Here is a 27,815-nt window from a genome sequence, read left to right as displayed (position 1 = left end):
AATATGACCACTCTGTCCCAACTTTTTATCTTTGGTAGCAAGATACTATGCCCATGAATATAATAATAGAGCAAGAGAAGTGGTAGTAAAGACAGCCTAGAATAACTTCCCATTTGTGGACATGCCTTTTTATGTGAATAGCTAAATTTAGAAACATGAGCTGAAGGAAGAGGGTCCATAATTGTAAGGTTTTCTATACCCATTTTAAAATGTGCTACATACCAAACAAAACCTGATAAAGTCAGAATATATGGGCCTTGCCCATGACTACTTTGAGGTCTGAAACCCTGATTGCTATAGACTTTGTTTTTGTTATTTTACTGGTACCAGGGCTTGAACTCTCCCTTGACTTTCTCTATCACTTGGTACTCTACCACTTGTGCCATGCTTGTCACTGTTTCTTTGTGGGCTGGCTTTGAACCATAGTTCTCCAGGTCTCAGCATTCTTAGCAGCTGGGATTGCAGGTATAAACCATAGGTTCCCATTTTGGAATTGTAAATTTTAGGAGTAATATTACATGTGAATTTATTATTAGGGAAAACAAAGCTCTTTCAACTTTACTGGTTTAAGGTAAATTTGTTAGTTTTTTTTATTTTAGATGTATTAGATATATGATATGAAAGAACAATAACTGTAGAGTTAATTTTTATTTCTCTGAAGAAACATTGGCTTTAGTAGACTGTTTTTCTTTTTTTTATAAACAAGCAACCCTTCCGTTGGACTCAGTTTTGGAACTCTTCCTGGAAGCACTACAACTCCAGCAACTACATCTGCTCCCTCCACTGGTTTTGGAACTGGCCTCTTTGGAACCAAGCCTGCCACTAGTTTCACTCTAGGAGGCACCAGCACAGGTGAGAAGGGGGCTTGAGAGGGTTCTTCTCCAGTATCCATAGTATCCCCCTTTTAGATTGATAGTAATAGAACTAAAAGTAAATATTAAGGTAAAAAGAGTACTTGGATTTGAATAAAAGGGTGAGTGATAGGCAGAGTCAATGGTTGTGATCTACTCTAGTAAAAGGAAGACTGAAACAGTTGAAGATCTCTTTCTTTAGCTATAATTAATTGAGATGATTTAAACTTTTGTGTTATGTCGTTTTCCTCGTAACTTAAACGAATTATTGTTCTATTCTTTTTCCCCTCATAGTTTACAAAACTGGAATATAGAAGAAAATCTGTAAAGAACTGGGTGTAGATTCCAGTACTGACTTTTAAAAGGAACTTTGAATACAGTTAAAAAGTGCATGTATTTATTTTCATCTTTTATTTCAGAAAAAATATTTTAAATACAGAAATATTTTTTAGTGTGGGAGTATATTTCACGATACTTTTTCAGTCGTTGGGCCCTTGAGAGGAAAAAGCACCAAACTATGTTTGAAGTCTTGGAATTAAGCCCTAGTTGTATCTTTACAAATAGTGATGGGTTGTGAGATATTAAGGAATTATATAATATCTAGGGGAAAAACTTTTTGTTACCAGTAAAATGATAATATTGTAGAACTGAGGATGTAGTTGTGATAGAACACCGCCTTAACATTTACAAGGTTCTGGGTTTGATCTCCAGCATAAATAAATAAATATATTAATTATTAGATGATATTCTAACATTTTTGTGTTTTATTTCGGCTCACAACCAATAGTTTTTATAGTGGTATGCATAAAGGAATGTGAGTACCTAGAGTGTCACTATGAATGTCAATAAATAATGAGTGACAGAGAATAGAAAGGAAAACAAGAAGTGGTTTTTTGTTGTTGTTGTTGGTGGTGGTGGTTGGTTGTGGGCCTTGAACTCAGGGCCTGGATGCTTTCCCTGAGCTCTTTTGCTCAAGATTTATATTCTACCACTTTGAGCCATGGCTCCATTTCCAGTTTTCTGGGGATAAGAGTCTTATGGACTTTACTGCCTGGGTTGGCTTTGAATCATGTCATCATCTCAGCCTCCTGAGTAGCTAGGATTACAGATGTTAGCTACCAGTGACAGTGAAAGAAGTAATTTTGAAAGGCCCTTAAACTGAGATTAAGAGAACCCTGTTCACTTGGATTCTACTTAGCTGTTAGCAGCAGAAAACAATGTATTTCTTTGTTTCCAACATTTTGGATAAGATTGGCTAAAGATCAGCAGTAGAGTTTTGTTTTCTGTGCTTAAAAAAAATTCATATGTAATAATTCTGAAGCACTGTTTTGGCAGGAACTTTCAGTTGTGTTGAGGGCAATCTAAAAGCATAGCTTATGATGACTTTTTTCTCAATGATTTTTGTAGGTCATTCATGCTTCCTTTCACTTACATATTTTGAGTAGCTACACTTTCCTAATTGTGATGGCTGAACAATATGGCTTGAACATTCAGTATTAGCTTATATTTGCAGTGGTGTTAATGCTCCTAACGGTAATGATATTAGAAATTAAGTGCATGAGCAAAATCAATCATCTCTTGAGAAATGAGGGAAATAGGCAGATAAATCAGATAAATCAATTTATCTCGTGCAATATGATAAACTTCTAATCAATGTAGGAAAGCACAATGGAAGGAAGAAATTAGGTTTATTTTGCAGTGGAAGCATTCTAGAGTAGACATGTACTTTCTCAACTAAAATAATCCTGGGGAATATGAAAAGAATTTTGTTCTTGGAACTTTAGGAGTTAGAAGTAGAAATGTTAAAATTGAGCTTTGAAGAAGAAGCTGAGACTGGGAAAGAAGGGGGCAGTTGTATGCTAGGTCTTTTAAAGATTAGAGCTAATGGGAACATTAAATTGATAGAATCAGCAGGATGTAATTGTTATTCTGAGATAATCAAGAGTGGAGCACAAACTGGAAGAGATTGGCAGATAAATTAAGTTCTTGTATTAGTTTTTGAAACAGTGAAATCACATTATGATTTTGATGTTCCCAGTAAATTAAGGTTATTTCTGAAGTAGAATTGGTTAAAATGCAGTGGAAGGAAGGGGTGTCAGGGAAACTTGTGGTTTCTGGCTTGAATAATTGAATTGACATGTGGGGGGTGGGGGTGGGGTTTGGTGTTTTTGTGCTTGTTTGTCTGTTTTGTGGGGAGATAAAGAGAAAGTCCATGGAGATATCAAGGTAGAACTGACCAGTGAGGATTCAGGTGGATACCGAGTTGACTTAGGTGTCTGTATATGAATGACCAGAGTGGTGAGTTCAGTGGGTAGGCAACAGCACAACTTTGTGGAGCATGATTTGAGAAAGGAAATTTATAAAATAAGACTGAAAGTGAATAGTGCCAGCAGGAGAAGGAAGAAAGCTGGTTGCTGGTAAAGACAGGAGCTAAAAATAGAGACTGGTTGTGTATATTTTAGAAGTTGTTTTTCTTTTGGAAATAAAGGGAAGGAAGGAGGTTAAAACTACTGTTGGTAAATCTTAGAGATGGAATTGAAATTGATCAACATTAATATTGACTGGGTTTGATTTTGCTTTCCTTAACCTGAAGTGCCATCTTTTCTATATTCACCATGATTTAATCCCAATATGTCTGTGGATAAACACCATTTTAGGTAAATCTAGAGATGGAATTGAAATTGATCAGCATTAATATTGACTGGATTTGATTTTGCTTTTCTTAACTTAAAGTGTCATCTTTTCTGTATTCACCATGATTTGATCTCAACTTTATATCATATTTTGTATATATATACATTATATATATGTCTGTAGGTGTGTATATATATTTATATGTATGTGTGTATATACATATGTATATAATTTATTTTTAATTTCTGTTGACATACAGGGTCACTTTTAGAGGTCCTGTTTGAAACAAGTGTAATATCTGTATATTAAAGGTAAAATGGATTTTTTAAAAAACAGGAACTGCAGCCACTACATCTGCATCTACAACAGGCTTCAGTCTAGGGTTCAATAAGCCTGCAGCATCTGCCACACCCTTTGCTCTGCCTATCACTTCTACCTCAGCCAGTGGTCTTACTCTTTCATCTGCTCTGACATCAACTCCAGCAGGTGAGGCAGAATGGGACAGAATTGAATTTAAGAGTGAATGGTTTGGTTGTTTAGTTAGAGAACATAACACTGGGGGTTGAAGCAGCAGGGGCCATTTTGAAATATGTTCTCTACTTTCAGAGCAAAGCATAGGAGAGGGTTAAAGAGGAGACATGTGAAGCCAGTATGGGCTAGTTCTTTTTATTTATTTATTTATTTATTTTTTTATTATATTTTTTTTGGTCCGGTCATGGGGCCTGAACTCTGGGCCTGAACGCTGTCCCTCAGCTCTTCAGCTCAAGGCTAGCGCTCTACCACTTGAGCCACAGCGCCACTTCCGGCTTTTTTCTTTTTTTGCTTATGTGGTGCTGAGGAATCGAACCCAGGGCCTCTGGCATGCAAGGCATGCGCTCTACCACTGAGCCACCTTCCCAGCCCTGGGCTAGTTCTTTTTATGCTTCCTGGTCGCCAGGAAAGATAGGTGCTTACCACCTTGCTCAGCTATTATACTTCCTTCCCCTGTAGCTAGAATAACAGGCGTATACCATCACACCCAGCCAGGTTTTGAGATGGGGTCATGTGAACATTTATTCCCAGGTTGGCCTTTAACTATGATTTCGTGATCTTTGCCTCTCATTTAATTTAATTTGATTCATTTGATTTTGAAGGTGGAATTGTAGCCTAGTTTGAAAGGGCATTATTGCTGCCTGGTACCATGCTAATTCTTATTGTTATTACTGAGTTTTGATTTAAACCTACTGTTTCTTCTTTACTTTTGTTTTTTATTTTTTATGTGTGCTATTCCCGGCGCTTGAACACAGGGCCTGGCTGTTGGCCCTGACCTTTCTTGCTCAAAGCTAGCATTCTACCAGTTGAATGCTCCACTTCCAGCTTTTTTGGTAGTTCATTGGAGATGAATTCATGAGCTGTTCCCCCCCAACCTCCATTGGAGATGGACTCGTGAGCTGGTTTTAAACCTTGATCTTCAGATCTTAACCTCCTGAGTAGCTAGGATTACAGGCATGAGTCACTGGTGCCCAGCTTATTTTACTAAGCTGTTATTCCTCCTTATCAAGTATATATGCTCATCTTCAACAGGTTATTTTTCTAGAGAGCCATTTTTGTCATGGAAATCAGTTTTTTTAAAAATGTAATTATGTTTTTCTGTGTGCTCCTATGTACCATTTCTACTTGAAGGCTTAGTATCTCATTTCTTACAGCATCCACAGGATTTACTCTAAACAATTTGGGAGGAACAGCAGCAACAACAACAACTGCATCAACTGGCCTTTCTTTAGGGGGAACCTTAGCAGGTTTGGGAGGTTCACTTTTCCAGAGTGCAAACACAGCAACATCAGGTAATTGATAGTATTTCTTCTCCATAACAGTGAACATTGTATTTAAATTTACTTTATTCTGATGTGTGCAGAACACTTTTTCTTTAATCTTTGCTAGTTTGTGTTAGTACTGGGGCTTGAACTTGGCCTGGGTCCTGTCCCTTAGCTTTTTCATTTGAGGCTGACTTACTCCCTATCACTTGAGCAGCAGCTCTACTTCTAGCTTTTAGCTGATTAATTGGGGGTCAGAGTTTCAGGGACTTGCCTGCCCAGACTGAACTTTGAGCATCAGATCTCTGCCTGCTGAGTAGCTAGCATTATAGGCATGAGTATTTAGTGCCTGGCTTGTTTTCCTTTTAATATAAAAACTGAACTGTAATGTTTTTTATATATAATTGGCCATCTTAGTTATACTTCAGGAATATATTTTTTCTCTTTCTCCGTACTGTCTGATTAGGTAAGTGAGAGACTATTTAAAAAGTCACAAAAGTGGCCTTTTTTTTTTCTTCTGTGCCAGTCCTGAGGCTTGAACTCAGAGCCTACACACTGTCCCTAAGCTTTTATGCCTAAGGATAACAATCTACCACTTGAATCACAGTTATACCTCTGGCTCTTTTTTGTATTTAATTGGTGGTAAGTGTCTCATGGAGTTTCCTGCTAGGGCTGGCTTTGAACAGCAGTTCACAGATCTCAGCCTCCCAGGTTGGCAGGATTACAGCATAGAGCCATCAGTGACCTACTTGAAACTTGTTTTTTTTTTTTTTTTTTTTTAAATACATGTCAGCTAAATAGTTTTGGGAACTGGAGGAATGATGGGTTGGAACTCCAGCCACATAAATGTATTAACATGCTTTCTGATTATACTTGGGCTAATTTTAATAACTTTAATTTTAATTTCAGAAGCTTTTTTTTTGTCGGTCGTGGGGCCTGAACTCTGGGCCTGGGTGCTTTCCTTGAGCTATTCAGCTCAAGGCTAGCACTATATTACTTGAGCCACAGTGCCACTTGCTTATGTGGTGTTGAGGAATTGAACCCAGGGCCTCATGCATGCAAGGCAGGCACTCTACCACTGAGCCACCTTCCCAGCCCAACTTCAGAAGTTTTGTGGAGCCTCGAATGTATCTAGTACTTGGTTGTATAGGAGAGAGGAAGGAATATGACTTGATGTTTTCTTAACAAAGCTATAGATGTTTTTGTCCTCTAGATACTACTTTGATGGAGAAAAACAGGTCATTAGAAGAGAAAGGAGAAAGATGGGATAGATAAACTAGAAATTATAGCGTTCAAATTTTCATTGTCTTCCAAGTACTAAGTTTTTTTTCATTGTTGGCTAATTTTGTAGATACAAATGCCTTCTAATCAAATCATGAGATGATTGTAACTAACTTACCATTTTTTGTAGGATTAAGTATTTAAACTATTTAAATACTATTAAAGTATTTAAATACTATTAAGTATTTAATTATAGAATGGTGAGACAATGGGTCATTTTATATCTTACTGAGATAGTAGGTATATACTGAGTATATACTTCGTTTGTATGTGTGTTGGGGAGTGTGCCCATGATTGAACACTGTCTCTCATGTGACTTGGTGAGCACCCTACCATTTGAGCCATTCCACAGCCTTTTTGTTTTGATTTAGGGTGTTGCTTCTGAGGTGGACTGGCCTTGAACCCACAATCCTCCTACCTCTGTTTCCTGAGTAGCTAGGATTACAGATATGTAACACCATATCCAGCTTTTTCTTAGGCTCTTCACATAATACTTAATGCTTATTTCATGCTTATGTTAACTGAAGGTGCTATTATTTTTTAGGAAATTACAGGTTCAGTATCTTTTCTGAAGTGATTGGAGCTATTAGTATTTATGCTTTGGAGTTTTCAGATTTGGGGATAGTTAAATATACTTTACCAGGTGAATATCAGCATAATGCTGATTTTTGTAACATTTCAGATTTTGGAACATTTCAGATTTTGGATTTTTGGATTAGGAATGCTTACCAGACATAATACTAGTTATTTAGCTATATTTACATCATAGATTGCCAGAATTTAAATCTAGTGTTCACTTGTTACATGCTACTAACTACTACTTAGTCTTTCTAAAATAACATCTTATCTTCTGTAAAAGAACCACAACTGTATCAGCTTAGGAATGCATGCATTTATAGAAACATAGGTTTATCAGCACAAGAGCTCTGAAATTTTGATAATCTCTTTGATTAACCATAATCTCCTTGATTCCTTTTGCCAGTGAAATAAGATTTGAATACTCAAGGTTATATCTTTAAATTTCTGGAGAGAACTTGGAGGATTGCACTTATAATTAATGAATATTATACTCAAATCCTATAAATTAATGCTAGAATAATTTAACAATATGCAATTCAAAATAAGACTGAAAAATAGGATGTATTGGGCTAGGAGTGTGGTAGAGTGCTTGCCTACCACAAGCCCTGGGTTCTATTTGTCAGTACCACATAAACAGAAAAAGGCCTTGAAGTAGCACTGTGGCTCAAGTGGTAGAGTGCTAGCTTTGAGCAAAAAGAAGCTCAGGGACAGTGCCCAGGCCCTGAGTTCAAACCTCAGGACTGGCAACCCCTCCCTCTCCCCCCTCCCCCCCCCCCACAAAAAAAAAACAACCAAAAACACAAAAAGATAAGATGTATTTACCTGAAAATATACCAACTGAAACTGCATTTGAAGAAAATGTTTTAAAAAAATAACGAAAATGAATGTTTGTGCATATCAAAGACTTCTTATAAAGTATTTCTGTGAAATTGGTTAATGATGCTTAGGTTATTTTCAGGGCTTGGACAGAATGCTTTAAGCTTGACGTTGGGAGCTCCAGCAGCCACTTCAACTACGGGCAATGAAGGACTTGGTGGTATAGATTTTAGTAGCTCATCAGATAAAAAGAGTAAGTAATGTTATTGTAATTTTAGAAAACTTCCCAACAATTCAGAATTCTTGTGTATGAAATCTCTAAATATGCAATAGAACAGTTTTATATAGGTTTCCATTATCATTTGTATTTTACAAATTGTACCAGGCATCTAAGCTTTTATTGTCTTAGTTTAGATCTGTGTGATGATCAAGTCTTACGCAGTTATCTAATGTGTACATTAACAAATACTTTTAAATTGGAATTATGATCCACAGATTTTGTAATCCATTTTACGTAACAGAAGCAATGTCAGTGTCAGTGGCTTGGGGTTGATTTTGTTTTACTCCAGAAAGGACTGTAGGAATCAGAGAAATGAAGAGTTAATTTTCCTTCTCTGTTCCTGTCCTCATCATCTTGTCTTAAGTGTAGACTTGACTTGAACAGCAGTAATAGGTAGAATAAATACACAAGATTACATGTACCTTCCCCCAGTTCCTCTTAATTGGTCATATCTGTCAAATGATTCCTCTTAATCTGTAGGATTTCTCTTTGTACTAATAGCTATCTCAGTTAGCTTTGGACCTACAGTATCAATGGGATTAAAACAGCATTCAATAAAGACGTTCAGCATAGACTGAGACATAGAGCTAAGAATGGCTTGGGCCCTTTTGAAGAGCTAACAGAAGTCAGTTGTAGCTGGAGCACAGAAAGATCATATGCCAGAGGTCATAAAGGGCTCAATATGTGCCACATTGGCTCTTATTATTATATTGAGGGCAACTGAGGTCTACTACAGCTATATGGGAATAACTGTAGGAATGCAAGAACAGGCCTGCAGAACTGTTAGAAGGATTTTGTAGTAGCAAGTAAATTAATGAGGCAAAGCTAGTAGATTAATAAGATCCATGGCAATTTAGAAACAAGCCCAAGTTCTACACAATTTGTTTTACATAAGTGTAATTGCAGTGCAAAAATGAGGTGTCAGTGACATCAGCTCTCCAAATTAGTGAATTATTTGGGGAAAAAAATTAAATCTCTTACTCTCATTAGCATGTCTCAGCAAATCTTAAGACATCACAAGGGTACTAATTTCACAGACATTAAACTGAAAGAAAAACCATTAGGATCAATGAGATATGGTCCATGTTTTTAAAAAATTATTATTTTTTCTGTTGGTTGTGGTGCTTAAACTCAGGGCCTAGGCACTGTCTCTGAGCTCTTTTGCTGTATTCTAGTTCTCTACCACTTTGAGCCGCAGTGCCAGTTCCCATTTCTGAGTGATTAACTGGAGATAAGAGTCTTCTCGGGAGCCACAGTGCCAGTTCCCATTTCTGAGTAATTAACTGGAGATAAGAGTCTCTCGGGGATTTCAAACCACAATCTTCAGATCTTAGCCACCAGAGTAGTTAGGATTATAGGCCTGAGCCACTGGAGCCAGACCTGGTCCATATTTTTGTAGAAGAGTATATTTGAACGGTCAAATGGAAGAGGTAAAATAAAGGCCTTTTTGTTTTTTGTTGGCTGTGGGGCTTGAACTCAGGACTTGAATGGTGTCCCTGAGCTTCTTTGTTCAAGGCTAGCACTCTACCACTTGGAGGCATAACTACTCCATTTCTAGTTTTCTGGTGCTTAATTGGAGATGAGAGTCTCAGGAACTTTGCTGCCCAGGCTGGCTTTGAACTGTGATCCTCAGATCTCAGCTTCTTGAGTAGCTAGGATTAGGCATAAGCCATCAGCAGCCAGCACGTACATGGTTTTTAAATGCTTCCCCCCCACTTATAAAAATACATTTCTGAAATAGAAATATTTTACATGGGTACAGTGTTTGAAATAGATGTATGAGGGGCTGGGAAGGTGGCTCAGTGGTAGAGCGCTTGCCTTGCATGCCTGAGGTCCTGGGTTCCATTCCTCAGCACCACATAAGAAAAAAAAAAGCCAGAAGTGGCGCTGTGGCTCAAGTGGTAGAGCGTTAGCCTTGAACAAAGAAGCTGAGGGACAGCGCCCAGGCCCAGAGTTCAGGCCCCACGACCGGACCAAAAAAAAAAAAAAAAGAAAGAAAGAAATAGATGTATGAGTTATGATAATATATGAGTCAAAGGATTCTTACATTTAAGTTAAAAAATACTTTAAATCAAGAAAAATAACTCATGACAAATGTAGAAGTTGTTATATGAGAAGGCACTGCACAAATAGAAAAATACATTTATCTGATGACCATTTGAAGAGAATGTTTACTTCACTAATATGGTAAGTGTGTTGAGGGCTGGGAAGGTGGCTCAGTGGTAGAGCACTTGCCTTGCATGCATGAGGCCCTGGGTTCGATTCCTCAGCACCACATAAGTAAAAAGAAAAAAGCCGGAAGTGGCGCTGTGGCTCAAGTGGTCTAGAGCGCTAGCCTTGAGCTGAAGAGCTGAGGGACAGCGCCCAGGCCCAGAGTTCAGGCCCCATGACTGGACACCCCCCCCCCCCCCAAAAAAAAAGAAATGTGTTGAAATTACAATTAGTTGATATTTTTCACCTGCATGACTGGCAAAGATTTTGTTTAAATGTCTGTTGTTGGGGAGTTAAAGTGAAGGTACTTGGTCTTGTGGCAGTTGAAAAGGTATGTAGGAACTTGTTTGAGGGGATTTCCAGATTGCATTAAGGAATTATTAGACTGGAGAAGTTTGGGTGATCTGAAAAAGAGTATCCAATTAAAAAAAGTGTTAAATAAGCTATATAGACTTAAACTGGTAGTCAGGGTATAAATTGTCCCATATTTTGTGGAAAACAGCTAAAACAGAACTTTTCTTATATATATATATATACATATATATATAAATATATAAATAAATATATATTATATATATATAAATATTTATTTATTTTTGATCCTGTAGTGGGGCCTGAACTCTGGGCCTGGGCGCTGTCCCTCAGCTCTTCATCTTAAGGCTAGCACTCTACCACTTGAGCCACAGCGCCACTTCTGCTTTTTTTTTTTTCTGTTTATGTGGTGCTGAGGAATTGAACCTAAGACCTCATGCATGCTAGGCAAGCACTCTACCACTGAGCCACCTTCCCAGCCCCAGAAGTTTTATTTTTTGCCAGTCTGGGGCCTGAGCACTGTCCCTGTGCTCCTTTTGCTCAAGGCTCGTGCTCTACCACTTGAGTCACAGCACCATTTCCAGCCTTTTCTGTTTATGGGGTCCTGAGGAATTGAACCTAGGGTTTTATGCATGATAGACAATCACTGTACCACGAAGCCACATTTCCAACCCCAGAAAATTTTTCTTGAAGAAATAGATGCAGGTCAGGTATATAACATGTCTACTTATGGGTTCATGTCTTAGTAATAATTCATTGTTTTTCTAAATACATGTCAAGTCATGACATTACTGTTGTTTTAACAAGCAAGCTAAAAACTGCTTTATTTAGTTCATATTTATATCTCAATTTGTGTCGATTTAAAACATTTGAATTGGATTGTTACCAATTTTTGCATCTTCTTGAATTTTCTAGGTGACAAAACAGGAACAAGACCAGAGTAAGTTTATATTTATAACTTTTAAGATATTTAAGAGTTTTACTTATGTAAGTATATTAGCAGGTATTGTTGGAAAAAAAATTTAAGTTAGTGTTTGTCTAGAATAAAATGTTATTTTATTGAAAGACTTATGAAATTACAAATCTTTATTTGTAGTCATAGAAAGTTAAAGCCGGGCGCCGGTGGCTCACACCTGTAATCCTAGCTACTCAGAAGGCTGAGATCTGAGGATCACAGTTCAAAGCCAGCCTGGGCAGGAAAGCCTTGAGACTCTTATCTCCAATAAAACCACTAGAAAACCAGAAGTGGTGCTGTGGCTCAAGTGGTAGAGCGCTCGTATTGAGCTGAAGAGCACAGGGACAGCACTCAAGCCCAGAGTTCAAGCCCCATGACTGACCAAAAAAAAAAACAAAACAAGAAAGTTAAAAAGCAGGGCTGGGAAGGTGGCTCAGTGGTAGAGTGCTTGCCTTGCATGCATGAGGCCCTGGGTTCAATTCCTTAGCACCACATAAACAGAAAAAGCCAGAAGTTGCATTGTGGCTCAAGTGGTAGAGCAGCAGCCTTGAGCTGAAGAGCTGAGGGACAGCGCCCAGGCCCAGAGTTCAGGCCCCACGACCGGACCTCCCTTCCCCCCCCCCCCAAAAAAAAAATCTAGTAAGTTGATTATGCTGGGCACCAGTGGCTCACTCCTGTAATCCTAGCTGCTCAGAAGGCTGAGATCTGAGGGTCATGGTTCAAAGCCAGCCTAGGCAGGAAAAGTCTCTGAGACTCTTATCTCCAGTAACCTACTCAGAAAATCAGAAGTGGGGCTGTGGCTCAAGTGGTAGAATGCTTGCCTTGAGCTGAAGAGCACAGGGATATCGTCCAAGCCCAGGACCAAAAAAAAAAAAAAAAAGAAGAAAAAGAAAAGAAAAGAAAGTTAAAAAGCATTTCTCTATAGAAAGGTAGTAGCAGACATCTCCCCAAATAATACAAATAAGCACAAGCACAGGTTTTTTTGTGTTTCTTTTCTTTTCTTTTCTTTTTTTTGGTTTCGTATTGATCCTTGCATGAGCTCCACTATTGAAGAATTATCTACACCCTTGGGCAGTGTTTGGGGTACTAGGATTTGAATTTAGAGACTTTACCACTTGAGCCACATATCCCATCCCCTCAGTTCTTTTCTCTCTTTTTCAAAAAAAAATTTATTGTCTATTAAAGATGCTATACAGAGAAATTGTAACCTCAGCAAGGTTGTTACATCAGTAAGGTCATGAGTACATTTCTTGTCAAGCATTGTTACCCCCTCCTTTGTTTTGTTTTTGAGATAAAGGTTTCAAAAGTTTTGTCTGAACTGTCTTTCCCTGGACCATGGTCCTACTATGCTGGGATTCCAGCAAATGGCACCACACTGGCTTGTTTGTTGAACTAAGGCTGCATTAACCTCCCCACCCTCCACTCCCAAGGCTGGCCTCAAACTTAAAACCTTTCTTATCTCTGTCTGTCCGAGCAGCTGGGATTACATATGCTTACTACCACAGCCAGTCTTACTGCGTCATTTTTATATGTATAAACTGCACACTGTTATTATTTCCTACATCTTCAGTGAACATGGTTTCATACATATGTTTGAAGAGGATTATTGTTTTTATTACCAGTTATCGTGATCATTTTTATTGCCAATTATATTTTCTCATCTAATTCCTGTTACTTGAGTTATTTTTTTAGCTCCCTATTAAGGGTAATAGAGATATTGTTGAATATCCCTTATACAAAATAAAGTTTTTCCAGTTTTGGATTTTTTTCATTTTGAAATGTTTGTATAAAATTTATAAGTTGAGCTTCCCTAATCCAAACTTTTAAAAGTTTAAATGAAGCAGCTCAGAGATTAAACTCTAGGGTTATAAAATCTTAAATTCTAGTTCATTACAGTAAGCTGAATTTAGTTGTTTCTGACTGACTGCATTAATCATTTGTGATTCCTTTGTTATCCATTTAAGATGTATTTTTCTTTTCCAAAAACAAATAAAAGTTAAAACAAATGAAGTTAAAAATAATGAAGTATTTTGAACCTCTTTTATGAGTTTTATAGAAATTAATTAAGCTTATTTAATTAGTGCTTTAATATTTTGTTTCTTCTTTTTTTTTTTTTTTCCGGTTGGTCATGGGGCTTGAACTCTAGGCCTGCGTGCTGTCCCTGAGCTCTTCAGCTCAAGGCTAGTGCTCTACCACTTGAGCCTCAGAGGTGCCACTTCTGGCCTTTTCTGTTTATGTGGTGCTGAGGAATTGAAACCAGGGCCTCATGCATATGAGGCAAGCACTCCGGCACTGAGCCACCTTTCCAGCCCCTGCCTTAATATTTTCAAATTAAAAATATCAGTTAAAGAGTCCTTGTAGAATCCTTCAGCCAGAGCAAACAGTTCAGCATCACATTCAATATGTAGTATTTTCTGATGTTAGGCATTTAGTTGTTTTCAAATATACTTACAACAGACACCAAGTCATTTTAGAAATCTTAGTGTCAAATAAATTGCTAAAATTATTTAACAAGTTAGGAAGTATATAGCTTTTTTCTTTTATAGAGAAGTTTTGAAGTCATCCAAAAAAAAGTATAAATGGAAAAAATTGTTGTAGTTTTAACACATGCTCTTAGAAAACTCACCTTCAGCTTTTTAAGAGTCTGTTGGTCTTTATGCATCTGTTACTTCTTTCTTAGGGATAGTAAAGCCCTGAAGGATGAAAACCTCCCTCCTGTCATCTGCCAGGATGTGGAAAATCTACAGTGAGTATCAAATGGAATTAGATAATTACTATTGGGAGAATTCTGGAATCTATTTTAGGGGAAACATTTCTTCCTCCTCTACATTTTAACTTGGGTTAAAATTTATTGTTTTTAAAAACATAAAAATAAAGATTATTTAACTACCATTCTATTAAAAAGTATGTGAATTATAGGTGAATTCTTAGTTTTTGTTTCTTAATATACTTAAGTTCAGTTTTGTTTACTATTTTAGGAAATTTGTGAAGGAACAAAAACAGGTCCAAGAAGAAATTAGTAGAATGTCTTCAAAAGCAATGCTTAAAGTCCAGGAGGATATTAAAGCCCTAAAGCAGCTTCTGTCATTGGCTGCCAGTGGACTGCAGAGAAACACCCTCAATATTGACAAATTGAAAGTAGAAACTGCTCAGGTATACCAACTTAGTTATTTTGCCACAAGATGCTTTGTACTTCTTTTTTTCTAAGATGAGAATGGGGATTGTATAATTGTAAACTTTGATACACATGTACTACAAGAAAACTAGATCGATCATTCATATAATGTTACTTGTTTTATTAAATATTACTGTATGAATCAGTATCCTAAGCAACTTTCATCTATTAACCTTGTTCAGTTTTCATGGCAGCTCTTTGAGGTGGATACTCTTATCTTCAGTATATAAAAAAAAAAAATAGAGAACTATGTCAGTAAGTTGAGAAGTCTGGATTCAGACCTAGTACTCCCAACTCTACAGTTATGCCCTTAGCTGTTTTGTTTCTTGAGTGGCTAAATTGATCTGTTACAGAAGAAGAAAACAGATTGAAAAATGTTTTCTAACCTATCAGTTATTAAATAGAAATTAAGCTATGCTTTGTATATAGTAAATTTGACTGCTGACTTGCTAGTCTTGGTTAGAGCCTAGTTGATGGAAATGGTAATGATGCCGTTATTTCTGTCATTCCTATCTATATGCTTTTCCCACTACGACACAATACAAAAATATACCAATTATTATAAGTTCTTAATCTACATCAGTGAGGAAGTAGGATGGTAAATGATTTGTGTTTATATATTGTAATTAAAGAATATACTCCATTTTATCATGACAGTCTAGACATCTTTCCCTAAAGTCTGTAATCTGTTGATAAGCATCATGTAATGCCTTTTTACTATGTTCTTGGTAAAATGATATTTTAAGTAAAAATTTTAAGGATGCTTATGTGTCTTTAAGTTAACTGCTAGTGAATGTGTTTTTTGTTGTTTTTGTTCTTGTTGTTGTTCTTGTTGTTGTTGTTCTTGTTTTTTGTTGTGGGGCTTGAATTCAGGGCCTGGGACTTGAATTCCTGAGCCCTTTTTTTACTCAAGACTAGTGCTCTTAAAGTTCTAATGACTTAAATATTAAGGGCTAGAAAACTGTAACTCACAGGCCAAATTCAGCCTTAAGTTTGTTATTTATACTTGTACCAGCTTTATTTGGGTATAATTAAAGTAAAATAATCTACACACCCAAAAAAAAAAAAAGATTAGTGCTCTACCAATTTTTTTTTTTTTCTTCAGGTAAGGGGTAGGTTTAATCATCGTTCTGGCCGGCACCAGGCTCTACCAATTTGAGCCACCCCACCACTTCCTAGAGAATGTTTTGGATCTCTTTAATAACTTACTAAAATAGTTCTTTTAAACTATGATGTTTACAGGCAGTTTCAGTAGTTTTTTTTTATTCTGTTAATAGATTTCCTGGTCTCTTACAAATTCTTTGATAATACACTATTCCCCTATAGTTCCTTCTCATTTATTTTCCCTTTATTGGCAGATAGGTACTTTCTAGGAAAAAGGTAATGTTAATTATGCTTTTAGACAAGAATATGGCACTAGAAAAATAATAGAGGGGCAAATGTGAGAAATGATTGTTACAGTAGGACTCATTGTAACTAAAACTAGGTAACTCCATTCACAAATACACATGGAACACTTTTGTATAGCAGATATGTTTAATAGTCTTGAGCGGCTAAAAGGCAATGGGGTTGTAAATAAAATGATAAAAGATATAAGTAGAGCATAAAGAGTTTAAAGAAAGAAGAAGGTTGGAGACCATTTGCTTATGGAAAAATATTTGAGCTGAGTTTAGAAAATGATAGGCTACACCAAAGAGATTTAAGTTTGTACTGTTATTTCCAACATTTAGGAATGGATGCATAGTATATAGTGAATTACCTATTGAAAAAAATATTAAGAATTCCTCCAGAGCCAGGTGCTCATGGCTTATATGTATATAATATTTTCAGGAGGCTGAGATCTGAAAATGAACCTTTGAAGCCTGTTAGAGCAGACAAATCTGAGAGACTGTTCTCTCCAGTTAACCACAAAAAGCTAGAGGTGAAGGCATGACTCAAGTGGTAGAGCACCAGCCATGAGTTCAAGCCACAGTACCAGACTTGATCAAAAAAGAATCCCTTAAGGGAGTTATCTATATTCCTTGGCCCCAAAACATTTTGTTCAAATAAAGCTTTTAAAGAAATAACAAGCAAATCTCTGATGAAGAGCAATATAGACCAACATGTTAAGTGTTTTATATACCTGATTGTTTTGGCAAGTAACATAACTAAGTAGAATGTTATTAGTTCTTTCTGTAGTTGGGTGCCATATTGTTTAGCAACATTTTAGTGCTGTGTTTAGTCATTCAGAGAATATGTTTTTTAAAATTATGTACTGGGACTTTAGACATTAGGGACCAAAAGTTACCTAGGGTAATCTAGGAAGGGTAATCTAGGGTAATCTATCAATGAGGGATAGTATGTTCCAGGTGGAAGTTATATTAGGGGCACTGAGTGCTCATGATGGTGTTCTTACAATATAGAGAATGATACCTCTATGTTGAATCTTGAAAAACAGATAATGGGCAAAAAAAACAGCAGTATGACGTAGGACTGCTTTACTTTGCTGCAGTGTCAGAGTCTAGATTTGGCAAAATTCATGTTTGATGATCCAGACCTTTCCAGGGCATTTGCATGCAAGTAACAGTTTAATAGTAAAAAGGAAATGCAGAGACATGGTGCTGGTAGCTCATGCCTATAGCCCTAGCTGAGATATAATAAAGATCACAATTTCGAAGCCTGCCCAGGCAGGGAAATCCTTAAGACTTATCTCTAATTACCCCAACAGAAGAACCCCAGGTGGACCTATAGCCAAGTGGTAGAGAGCTATCCTGGTTCAGGACAGCACCCAGACCCCAAGTTCAAGCCTTAGAACCAGCACACACACAAAAAAATAGATGTTTAAAAAGAGACTAAATTAGAGGTTGAAAAGCAGTGAAAAGATAGGAAAGTAGGATTTAAGGAAGTAAAATAATATTAGTATCACAAAATGATTGGGTAGAAGACAGAAATGGCACTGTGGAATAATGGTAGAAAATGGTTTGATATATAAGCTTTTTCTTTTTCTCTTTTTTTGGGGGAGGAAGGGGGTCAGTCATAGCAGCTGAACTCTGAGCCTGGGTGCCGCCCCTCAGCTCTTCAGCTCAAGGCTAGCGCTCTATCACTTGAGCCACAGCGCCACTTCCAGCTTTTTTTTTTTTTTTCCTGCTTATGTGGTGCTGAGGAATCGAACCCAGGGCCTCATGCATGCAAGGCAAGCACTCTACCACTGAGCCACCTTCCTTCCAGCCCCTATATGTAAGCTTTTAAAATACCAGTCTGACTATGTTGAATCCTCAGCAGTTCTAGCAGCATGGCATTGGGAAATGTATGTGGCTGTAACTATATATATATATATTTATATTGGTTGTGTTTTTTTTTTTTTATTGTGAAAATACTGTACAGAGGGGTTACAATTACATGGGCAAGATAATGAGTACATTTTATCAAGCATTGTAGCCTCCTCCTTTATTTCCCCTTCCCATCCCATCCTCCTCCACTCCCCCACCCAACTCTCCTCCTCCCGCCCCCCACCAAAGTTGTCACTATATTTCTTTATAAGAAAAGAAACATTATGTACTTCATAGGGCTATTATTGAGGTGTAACCAATAAAGCCTTCATCATAGGCCTTGAAGTATTATAAGCATCCAAATATTGTTGCCAACATCAGCTTACATTATTGTTTCTACTAATATACATTAGTATATTAAATTGTAGCATAGATTTTTCAATTAGAATTCTGTACAATTAAGTTCATGAATTGCACAGAATTCTACTCATAGTTCTTTAAATATATCAGCAGTTTATTAAGATTTTATAATAAAATTAGTTAAAAGTTTGTCTTCCTCTGAAAGAAACTTGAATAATTTATAAAGAGCTTAACCTATCTCTTAGGGAAGCATGAACCTCCAGCTGGTATTGCTTGAAATCTCTGTCCAGAAACAGTATTTTCAATTAGCTCTTAACTACCTTTTTTTTTTTTTAACCTCTGATACATTAGGAATTAAAGAATGCTGAAATAGCTTTAAGAACACAGAAAACACCACCTGGACTTCAACATGAAAATACAGCTCCTGCTGAGTAAGTTACTAGATTTTTCAAAACAAATGTTTCTAATTATAAGAAAGCATAATGGGCTAACGCTCAAATGATTGAGCATCTGCCTAGCAAGCACAGGTACCTGAGTTCAGACCCCTGTACTACAAGATTTTTAAAAGAGAGAAAGCAGAACAGTAGTAATATACAAGCTACATATTTCTAGTTTACTTTGTGGGCAGGCTGTATTAATATGAATTTTACATGGCCTTTTAAATTTATTTCTTCTAAGAACCCTAAGGCAATAGGTTGTTATTCCCATTTTACTGAAGGATAAGTGAAGGCTGAGATCTGAACTTTGAATCATTTTGATAGCTGGTATGTACCTGATGCTTACCAATTGTGGAACAGTTTACTCGGTACTGTCCATGCTGACCTCCAGTTACCGTATTCACAAAACCTCCACAGCTGTTACTGCAGGGTGGTGGTAAGAATACAGAGACATACAGGAGGTGAGTGGTTAGTTTGTCTGTTGGATTCCTGGCTGTGTTTTTTTCCTTTTAGCTTTTTATTATGCTACTATTTGGGACGTAAAAGTTTCAAGAATAGCACAAAAGTTTCCTGTGTGGATTTCATTTTGTTTCTTGTTCTCTGTATACATTTTTCCTTCAAAACAATTTACAAGTATTTTAGTGTGTTTTTCTTAAAAATTGGGATAATTGCTAATGTCCTAGTATAATTAACCAAAATAAGGAAACCTACAATGGAACTCCTGTTACCTTACTCAGATCAGTGTGTTATGTGCTTGCACTATACTTCCTCTGACTTGTTCCTCACACTGACAACAGTGCTACTTTCTCAAAAACCTTTTGAAGTTGCTTATTTCTTTTTTTTTTTTTTTTGGTCGGTCGTGGGGCCTGAACTCAGGGCCTGGGCGCTGTCCCTCATCTCTTCAGCTCAAGACTAGCGCTCTACCACTTGAGCCACAGCGCCACTTCTGGCTTTTTTTTTTTCTGCTTATGTGGTGCTGAGGAATCGAACCCAGGGCCTCAGGCATGTAAGGCAAGCGCTCTACCACTGAGCCATCTTCCCAGCCCGAAGTTGCTTATTTCTTATAGAAAATACTCACATTCCTCTATTACTATAAGAATGTAAGTATTTGGTTATAAAATCTGATTATTTCAGACTTACAAAAAATTGTAAAGATAGTATTTCCTTTCATACCTTTCCTTGCTTTCTCTTCCATAGTGTTAATATGTAACTGTAGTTATCACAACAGGAAATTAACATTGGTACAGTGTTACTGATTAAAACATTGAACTTACTGAAACTTTACAGCTGTTTACACCAGTGTGTTTTTTCAGATCCAGGATCCTGTTGAGGGTTCACATTGCATCTCTGTAATTTCTTCTTAAACTCCTATCTGTAATATTTATTGAGTCCTTCCTTATTTGGGGTGACCTGTTACTTCTAAAGACTATTAAGTTATTTAGTATTATATCCATTAATTTAGATTTGTGTCCCATGTTGAGAATAATGATAGGATGTTAATTTACAGTGTTTCTAAGTTTTTACTTCTGTGATATGATCTCTGAGTTATTTTATCTTTAAGTAGTTGTACCATTTCACAAATCAGTTTGAGTACAATGCACCTTGATTGATACCACACCTTTCAACAATTTTCCTCAACCCTCCTAAAGCAATCCCTCCCCTCAACTTTCCTAGTGTCATAGGCTATGTATTGACTATTATGACTGCATTCTCCCTCCCTTCCTCTCTTCATTTGTTTTTCTTTTTCTTTCTTTCTTTTTTTATTTTTTTTTGGGTCCAGTTGTGGGGCCTGATCTCTGGGCCTGGGTGCTGTCCCTCAGCTCTTCAGCTCAAGGCTAGCGCTCTATCACTTGAGCCACAGTGCCACTTCCGGCTTTTTCCTTTTTGCTTATGTGGTGCTGAGGAATCGAACCCAGGGCCTCATGCATGCAAGGCAAGCGCTCTACCACTGAGCCGCCTTCCCAGCCCTTCATTTGTTTTTCTTCCATAATTTGTGAATTATATATCAAACTAATTTAGGTGGGGAGTGAGAGAAAGTGGTAGAAAAATGAAGTAGGGGGCAATAAGTTCACAAGGAATGTACTTACTACCTTATGTAACTGTAACCCCTCTGTACATCACCTTGACAATAAAAATTTTTTTAAAAAAGGATTTAAAGGCCACATTCAAAAGAATGCATGTATTTATTTGGTATTTTGAATATAAAGAGAACATTGTTTTTAAAGTTTTTATCTGACTTTTAAAATGTATTTTTGTAGTTATTTCAGAATCTTGGTTCAGCAATTTGAGGTACAGCTTCAGCAGTATAGACAGCAGATTGAAGAACTAGAAAACCATCTTGCCACACAAGCAAATAATTCACATATAACTCCTCAAGGTAACATGCTTACTATGGAATTGCTTTGTGATAATATTATTTTAATGGTAAGAAAGAGACCAAACTCTCATTGTATAGAAGGTATATACTAGTGGCTGTCTTAAGCTATTGTAAGAAAATTCACTTAAACGTCTTTGATTTTCCTGTAAATACAAAATATTGCACTATGAGTGGTTACTGTTATGAAGAGGGCAAGTCTTAGGCCTGCCCCTTCTCAGATTACTGATACAGATGTCCTTCTCTTAATCTACTTTATCTGTCAGCTTTTCAAGTATGGGAACATAGATGGAGGCTTTTTTCCTACAAATTAACTATACCAAAAGCAGGACTTGAGTAGTAGAAAAATAAAATGGTTATATTTGTTTTACAATAAAATTTTCTTTTATAGATTTATCAATGGCTATGCAGAAAATTTATCAAACATTTGTAGCTTTAGCTGCACAACTTCAGTCTATTCATGAAAATGTTAAGGTAAGCGTTCATTGTCAATACATACATCTGGATGTCGAGATCCAAGTGTTCATTTGGGAATACATGTGGTTATGCTTAATACAGAAATAGTTCAAATTACATGTCATTGAAAAGACTTAAGATCCAGATACAGCCTTTGATAAAGGTCTGTTTTTCAAAAAGATCCAAGTGCCCAATACAGTCTGTACATTGGGAATCAGTATTTGTTTTACCCATCCTCTGTTGGATATTAATATTGTTCCCATCTCTTCACCACTATAAATAGCACTGCACAAGATAAACATTCCTAGCAAAACCTTTTGTACCAAATTAATATGATATGTATTTTAAATGTATGTTGGCCATAGCATTAAAAATTGACTTATAACATTTCTTTGTTCTGTTACTGTTACTGGTTTTAGAAGTACTGGTGTTTGAACTCAGGGCCTCATATTTGTTTTTTGTTTTTTGTTTTTTGTTTTTTTTGATCTGGTCGTGGGGCCTGAACTCTGGGCCTGGGCGCTGTCCCTCAGCTCTTCAGCTCAAGTAGCACTCTATCACTTGAGCCACAGTGCCAATTTTGGCTTTTTTTTTTCTACTTATGTGGTGCTGAGGAATCAAACCCAGGGCCTCATGCATGCAAGGCAAGCACTCTACCACTGAGCCAACTTCCCAGTCCCTCATATTTGTTTAGCTTACCTGCTTTAGTAGTACTCTACTACTTGAGTCATTCCTTCAACTTCCTTTCTTTGATCTAAATACAGGGAGCACTTAGTACTTATTAAATATGTGAGTAATTTATCACTTTTTTTTTTTTTCAGTTACTAAGGTTTGAATTTGGGGCTTTGTACTTGCTAGGTGCTTCACCACTTAAGCCATACCTCCAAACCAAAACTATTTTTATCTATTTTATCTATTTTTAACTATTTTTATTAACTATTTTTATTGTTAGTTTGAAGTATATTTTTTTACATGTATATTTTTTTTACATAATCAAGCAGAAATACACTTTTTCCACATAAGCAAGTATAAATTTTTATCCATGGTTTAGGAAATTCTTTAGAATTCAAAGCAGCTAAAAGCAAGTATGAAAAAATTGTATAGAACAATTTTTAATTGAGCTTATCAATATTTTAGAAGTTAACCATTTAAATAGCATCATTTTTTAAATGATAGCACATTTTAAGCCTTTTGCTTTTACAAATTTGAAACTTTAAGCCAAAATTTTATGAATTTTTATTAGATTTTCTTGGAAACCTAATCAGTCTGTAATAAACATTGTTTTAATTTGGTAAAGATGAAAATAGATGGGGCTGGGAAGGTGGCTCAGTGGTAGAGTGCCTGCCTTGCATGCCTGAGGCCCTGGGTTGGATTCCTTAGCACCACATAAGCAAAAAGAAAAAAGCCGGAAGTGGCACTGTGGCTCAAGTGGTAGAGCACTAGCCTTGAGCGGAAGAGCTGAGGGACAGCGCCCAGGCCCAGAGTTCAGGCCCCACGACTGGACGCCAAAAAAAAAAAAAAAAAAAAAAAAAAAAAGATGAAACTAGATTGTCACTTTAAAGTCTGTCTTAGGTTTTTGTTTTTGTTTTTGTTTTTTTGAGCTCTTCAGCTCAAGGCTAACACTCTACCACTTGAGCCACAGCGCCACTTCCGGCTTTTTTCTATTTGCTTATATGGTACTGAGGAATCGAACCCAGGGCCTCAGGCATGCAAGGCAGGCGCTCTACCACTAAGCCACCATCCCAGCCCCAAAAGTCTTAGTTATTATGCAGGTTTTCAACTAAGCCCAAAAGTAGAGCATGGCTGTTAAGAGGCACAGGAGCTCTCACCTCACTCAAGCCATGAGGGTCCATATCAGTTTGTTGAACCAGTTCTACTCTCTCAGAGCAGAATTTCTCCTTCCTGTTCAGTAAAGCGCACCCTAGATGTTATGTACACATTTTAACAGTAGGCTTTCTACTCTGCAGTTGGAAAAACATATGTTATTTGGTAACATGAGATTTTTATAAAATATAATAAACATAACCTGAATTTTTTTTTGTGGGGGGTGGGAGAGTGTTGGTTGTGGGACTTGAACTGTGGGCCTGAATGCTGCCCCTGAGCTCTTTAGCTGAAGGCCAGTGCTCTACCACTTGAGGCACAGCACAACTTCTGGTTTTCTGGTGGTTAATTGAAGATAAGAGTCTCACTGACTTTACTTCCTGGGCTGGCTTTGAGCCCTGATCCTCAGATCTTAGCCTTCTGAGTAGCTAGAATTATAGCTATGAGTCACTGGTGCCTGGTAACCTGAATGTTTTATCTCTTCTCTTGGTTTTGTTTTGTGCTGGTCCTGGGCCTAGAACTCAGAGCATGGGCTCTGTCCCTAAGTGTTTCTGCTAGCATTCTTACAGCTCTACTTCTGTCTTTTTTTTGTGTGCTTAATTAAAGAGAAGAGTCTCATGAGGTTTCCTGCCCAGGGTAGCTTTGAACCCTGCTCCTCAGATCTTATTATGCATCTGAAGGAGGACTAAAATCTGTGTGATACTTTATATGTGAATGTGCAAAAGTAGAAGATAGATGGGGGAGCTCAGCAACAATGTTTTCTTCACATTGCACACCTACTTCTGCCTCCTTACTTTCCCAACTTTTAGTTTTTAGGATGTCCAGTTACTCGTTTTGAAGTTTTAGAACATTAAATACAGACCACTCTATAAAAGGATGATGGTACTCTTAAATATTTTTCATTTTTTAAAATTATTATTTATTATTTTTTTTTTGTTGGTTGTGGTCCTTGAACTCACAGCCTGAGTTCTTTCACTCAAGACCAGTGTTCTACCACTTTGAGCCACAGCTTCACTTCTGGTTTTCTGGTGGTTAATTGGAGATAAGAATCTTAGGGATTTTCCTGCTCAGGCTGTCTATGAACCTTGGTCCTCAGATCTCAGCCATTTGAGTAGCTAGGAGTAGCTAGGCATGAGCCACCAGTGCCTGGCTTAAATTTTCATTATTAGTGTCACCATTTATTCCCCAGCAGGATTGAAGAAAGTAGTTTGATTTCTCATATAGGGCCAGAGAAATTTGTTGAAGCTGAAACTTTTTTAGTATTGTTACTTTGTTATGTCTAAAGTATTTGTTGTTTAGTTTTATTATTATTATTTTTTGCCAGTCCTGGGGCTTGAACTGAGAGCCTAGACACTGTCCTTGAGCTTCTTTTGCTCAAGGCAAGCACTCTATCACTTGAGCCGCTATGCCACTTCTGTTTTTTTTCTGTCTATGTGGTACTGAGTGAGGAATTGAACCCAGGGCTTCATGCATGCTAGACAAGCACTCTACCACTAAACCACATCTTCAGCCCTATGTCTAAAGTCTTCGATGTGTTACTGAAAGATTCCCTTACCATGAAAAAAACGCTTTTAAAAAACATTTACTTTAACAAAAAAATGTTAGGAAGTTGAAACATTTGTTGTTGAGTATAGTTATTAGAGCGAGGAGGGTAAATATATACTTTATATACACATGTACAATAGAACATAGCAGGTTGGTGAGCCTGGTTGGAGAATAGGGAGGAGAGGAGGAGAATCAAGAAGCATCATATTCATAAATGGACTTTTTGAAATGAAAGCTCCTTGTACACCTAATTGCCAATTAAAAAAAAAAAGCCTTAAGCTGGGTGCCATTGGCTCATGCCTGTAATTCTCAGGAGGCTGAGATCTGAATATGAAGGTTCAAAAGAGGAGAGAGTCCATGAGACTCTTATCTCCAATTAGCCATCAAAGAGCCCAGAGTAGAGCTGTGGCTTAAGTGACGGTGGTGCCCTTGAGCACAAAGCTCAGACATAGACCCCAGGCCTTCTGTTCAAGCCCCAGGACCGGTGACAAATGTTTAAAAAAGCTTTATATCGTAGGAAGAGCTTGAATGCTAGTTCATTCCAAGATTTCCTCAATATCAATTTGTCCTTTGTTTTAGTTCTGCTGCTCCTTGAATGTTGCAGCTTTCCATCTTCTAGAGTCTTCATTATCTTTCTTGATGGTTTTATGGTTTTCATCATAGAAGTCTTACATCTCCTTAATTAAGTTTACTCCTTAAGTATTGGATTTTATTTATTTATTTTTGTCATTTTGGGGGCTTGAACTCTGGGCCTGGGTGCTGTCCCTCAGCTCTTCAGCTCAAGGCTAGTGCTCTACCACTTGAGTCACAGCACCACTTCTGGTTTTCTGCTGGGTTATTGGAGATAAGAGTCTCAGGGACTTTCCTGCCTGGCTGGCTTTCAGCCTCCTTAGTAGCTAGAATTACAGGTGTGAGCCACCGGCGACCAGCTTCCTTTCTTCAGTCGATTGTTATTGTATAGAAGGCCACTAATTTTTTTTTATGTTTCCTGCCCAGTTCAAAACTGGGCAGGAAAGTCTGTGAGACTCTTATCTCCAATAAAGCATTCAGAAAACTGGAAGTGCCACCGTGGCTCAAGTGGTAGAGCGCTATCCTTGAGCTGAAGAGCTTAGGACAGCACCCAGGCCCAGAGTTCAAGCCCCACAACCACCAACAAAAAAGACTCTAGGGACTTTTCTGCCCCAGCTGGCTTTGAACTGTGATCCTCAGATCTCAGCCACCTGAGTAGCTAGGATTACAGGGGTGAGCCACTGGCACCCAGCTAGGATTTTTTTGTTGTTATTGCTTTTTTAATCAGATATAACAGTCTAGGGTGACAGTTATTTTCTTTCATGCTTTGGAATGCATAATTTCATGCCATTCTGACTTTCAGAGTTTATTTTATTTTATGGGTATGTTATGTATGCTGGTACTGGGGCTTGAATTCAGGGCCTCATGCTCACACTTGGGTTTTTTGCTCAAAGCTTGCATTCTTTTATACTTGAGCCACACTTCCACCAAGCTTTTTTCCTGCCCAGACTGGCTTTGAATCAGCATCCTCAAACCTTGGCTTCCTGAGTAGCTATGATTACAGGTGTGAGCCACCAGTACCTAGCTTAGAGTTATTTGGAGTTATCCTGTTAACTCTGATTGGTTTGCCTTTTATATGTGACTTGGTACTTCTTACAGCATATATGTACACATGTAGAATGGAACACAGCAGGTTTGTGAGCCTGGTTGGAGAATAGGGAGGGGAGGAAATGAAATGAAAGCTCCTTGTACACCTAATTGCCAATTAAAAAAAAGGAATTCTATATATGTACATACATATATACATATATACATATATATATGTATATATAGCATATTCTTAATGTTTTGAGTATACTGTGTCTTATAGAAGTTCTTTTCTATTTGTCTATTTGGTATCCTAAAAGCCTTCTGTATTTGGATGACTATCTCTTAAGATTTGGGAAATTTTCTGTTACTTTATTGAATATATTTTCTATGCCTTTAGCTTGTACTTCTTTTTTTCCTATGCTTATGAGTTATAAGTTTGATCTTTTAGTTATGTCTCAGTGTCTTTCATGTTGTACTCATACTTTATTATTTTTCTTTATGTTTATCTGAATGTTCTAAATCATCTCTCTTATTTTCAAGCCCTGATATTTATGTTCAGTTTTATCTAGTGTATTAGCTAGCTTTTCAACCTAATTTTCAAGTTACTCGGTTTTTCATTTCCAGAGTTTTAAATTTCATTTTTCACATATTCCATATCTTTATCGAATTCATCTTTATTGTCTTGCATTGCCCTGGTATTTCTTTTCCCTTGCTTGGAATTCATTCAGGTGTTTTTTTTTGTTTTTTTTTTTTTAATGTCTGCTTTATTTTATTTTTTATTTTTTTGAGTCCAGTCATGGGGCCTGAACTCTGGGCCTGGGCACTGTCCCTCAGCTCTTCAGCTCAAGGCTAGCGCTCTACCACTTGAGCCATAGCACACTTCCGGCTTTTTATTTTTTTGCTTATCTGGTGCTGAGGAATGGAACCCAGGGCCTCATGCATGCAAGGCAAGTGCTCTACCACTGAGCCACCTTCCCAGCCCTATGTCTACTTTAATTGCATTGAACATTCTTAATATTCTTTCTTGAGTTCATTGTCTTAAAATTATATCTAGGTCAGTATAATCAGGCAAAATCTTAACATGTTCAATA

At 37.2% G+C, this 27,815-nt stretch overlaps 1 protein-coding gene across 2 annotated transcripts in view; it reads left to right on the top strand.

Moving 5' to 3' along the window:
• Positions 1-27,815, top strand: part of Nup58 (nucleoporin 58) — a 58,281-nt gene that overhangs the window by 8,018 nt on the left and 22,448 nt on the right. For both annotated transcript variants that reach the window (XM_070003099.1, XM_070003098.1), the window contains exons 2-11: positions 707-852; positions 3,822-3,971; positions 5,171-5,308; positions 8,097-8,207; positions 11,673-11,697; positions 14,393-14,458; positions 14,691-14,865; positions 18,847-18,926; positions 21,191-21,309; positions 21,698-21,780. In XM_070003099.1, the coding sequence (XP_069859200.1) occupies positions 707-852; positions 3,822-3,971; positions 5,171-5,308; positions 8,097-8,207; positions 11,673-11,697; positions 14,393-14,458; positions 14,691-14,865; positions 18,847-18,926; positions 21,191-21,309; positions 21,698-21,780 (1,093 nt within the window). The remainder of the gene's footprint in view (positions 1-706; positions 853-3,821; positions 3,972-5,170; positions 5,309-8,096; positions 8,208-11,672; positions 11,698-14,392; positions 14,459-14,690; positions 14,866-18,846; positions 18,927-21,190; positions 21,310-21,697; positions 21,781-27,815) is intronic.

This window comes from Dipodomys merriami, unplaced genomic scaffold (assembly GCF_024711535.1).
Source record: "Dipodomys merriami isolate MVZ:Mamm:240054 unplaced genomic scaffold, mDipMer1.0.p SCAF_6, whole genome shotgun sequence".
Taxonomy (NCBI): domain Eukaryota; kingdom Metazoa; phylum Chordata; class Mammalia; order Rodentia; family Heteromyidae; genus Dipodomys; species Dipodomys merriami.
The sequence above is the reverse complement of the archived record's forward strand: the minus strand, read 5'-3'. Positions and strand labels throughout refer to the sequence as shown.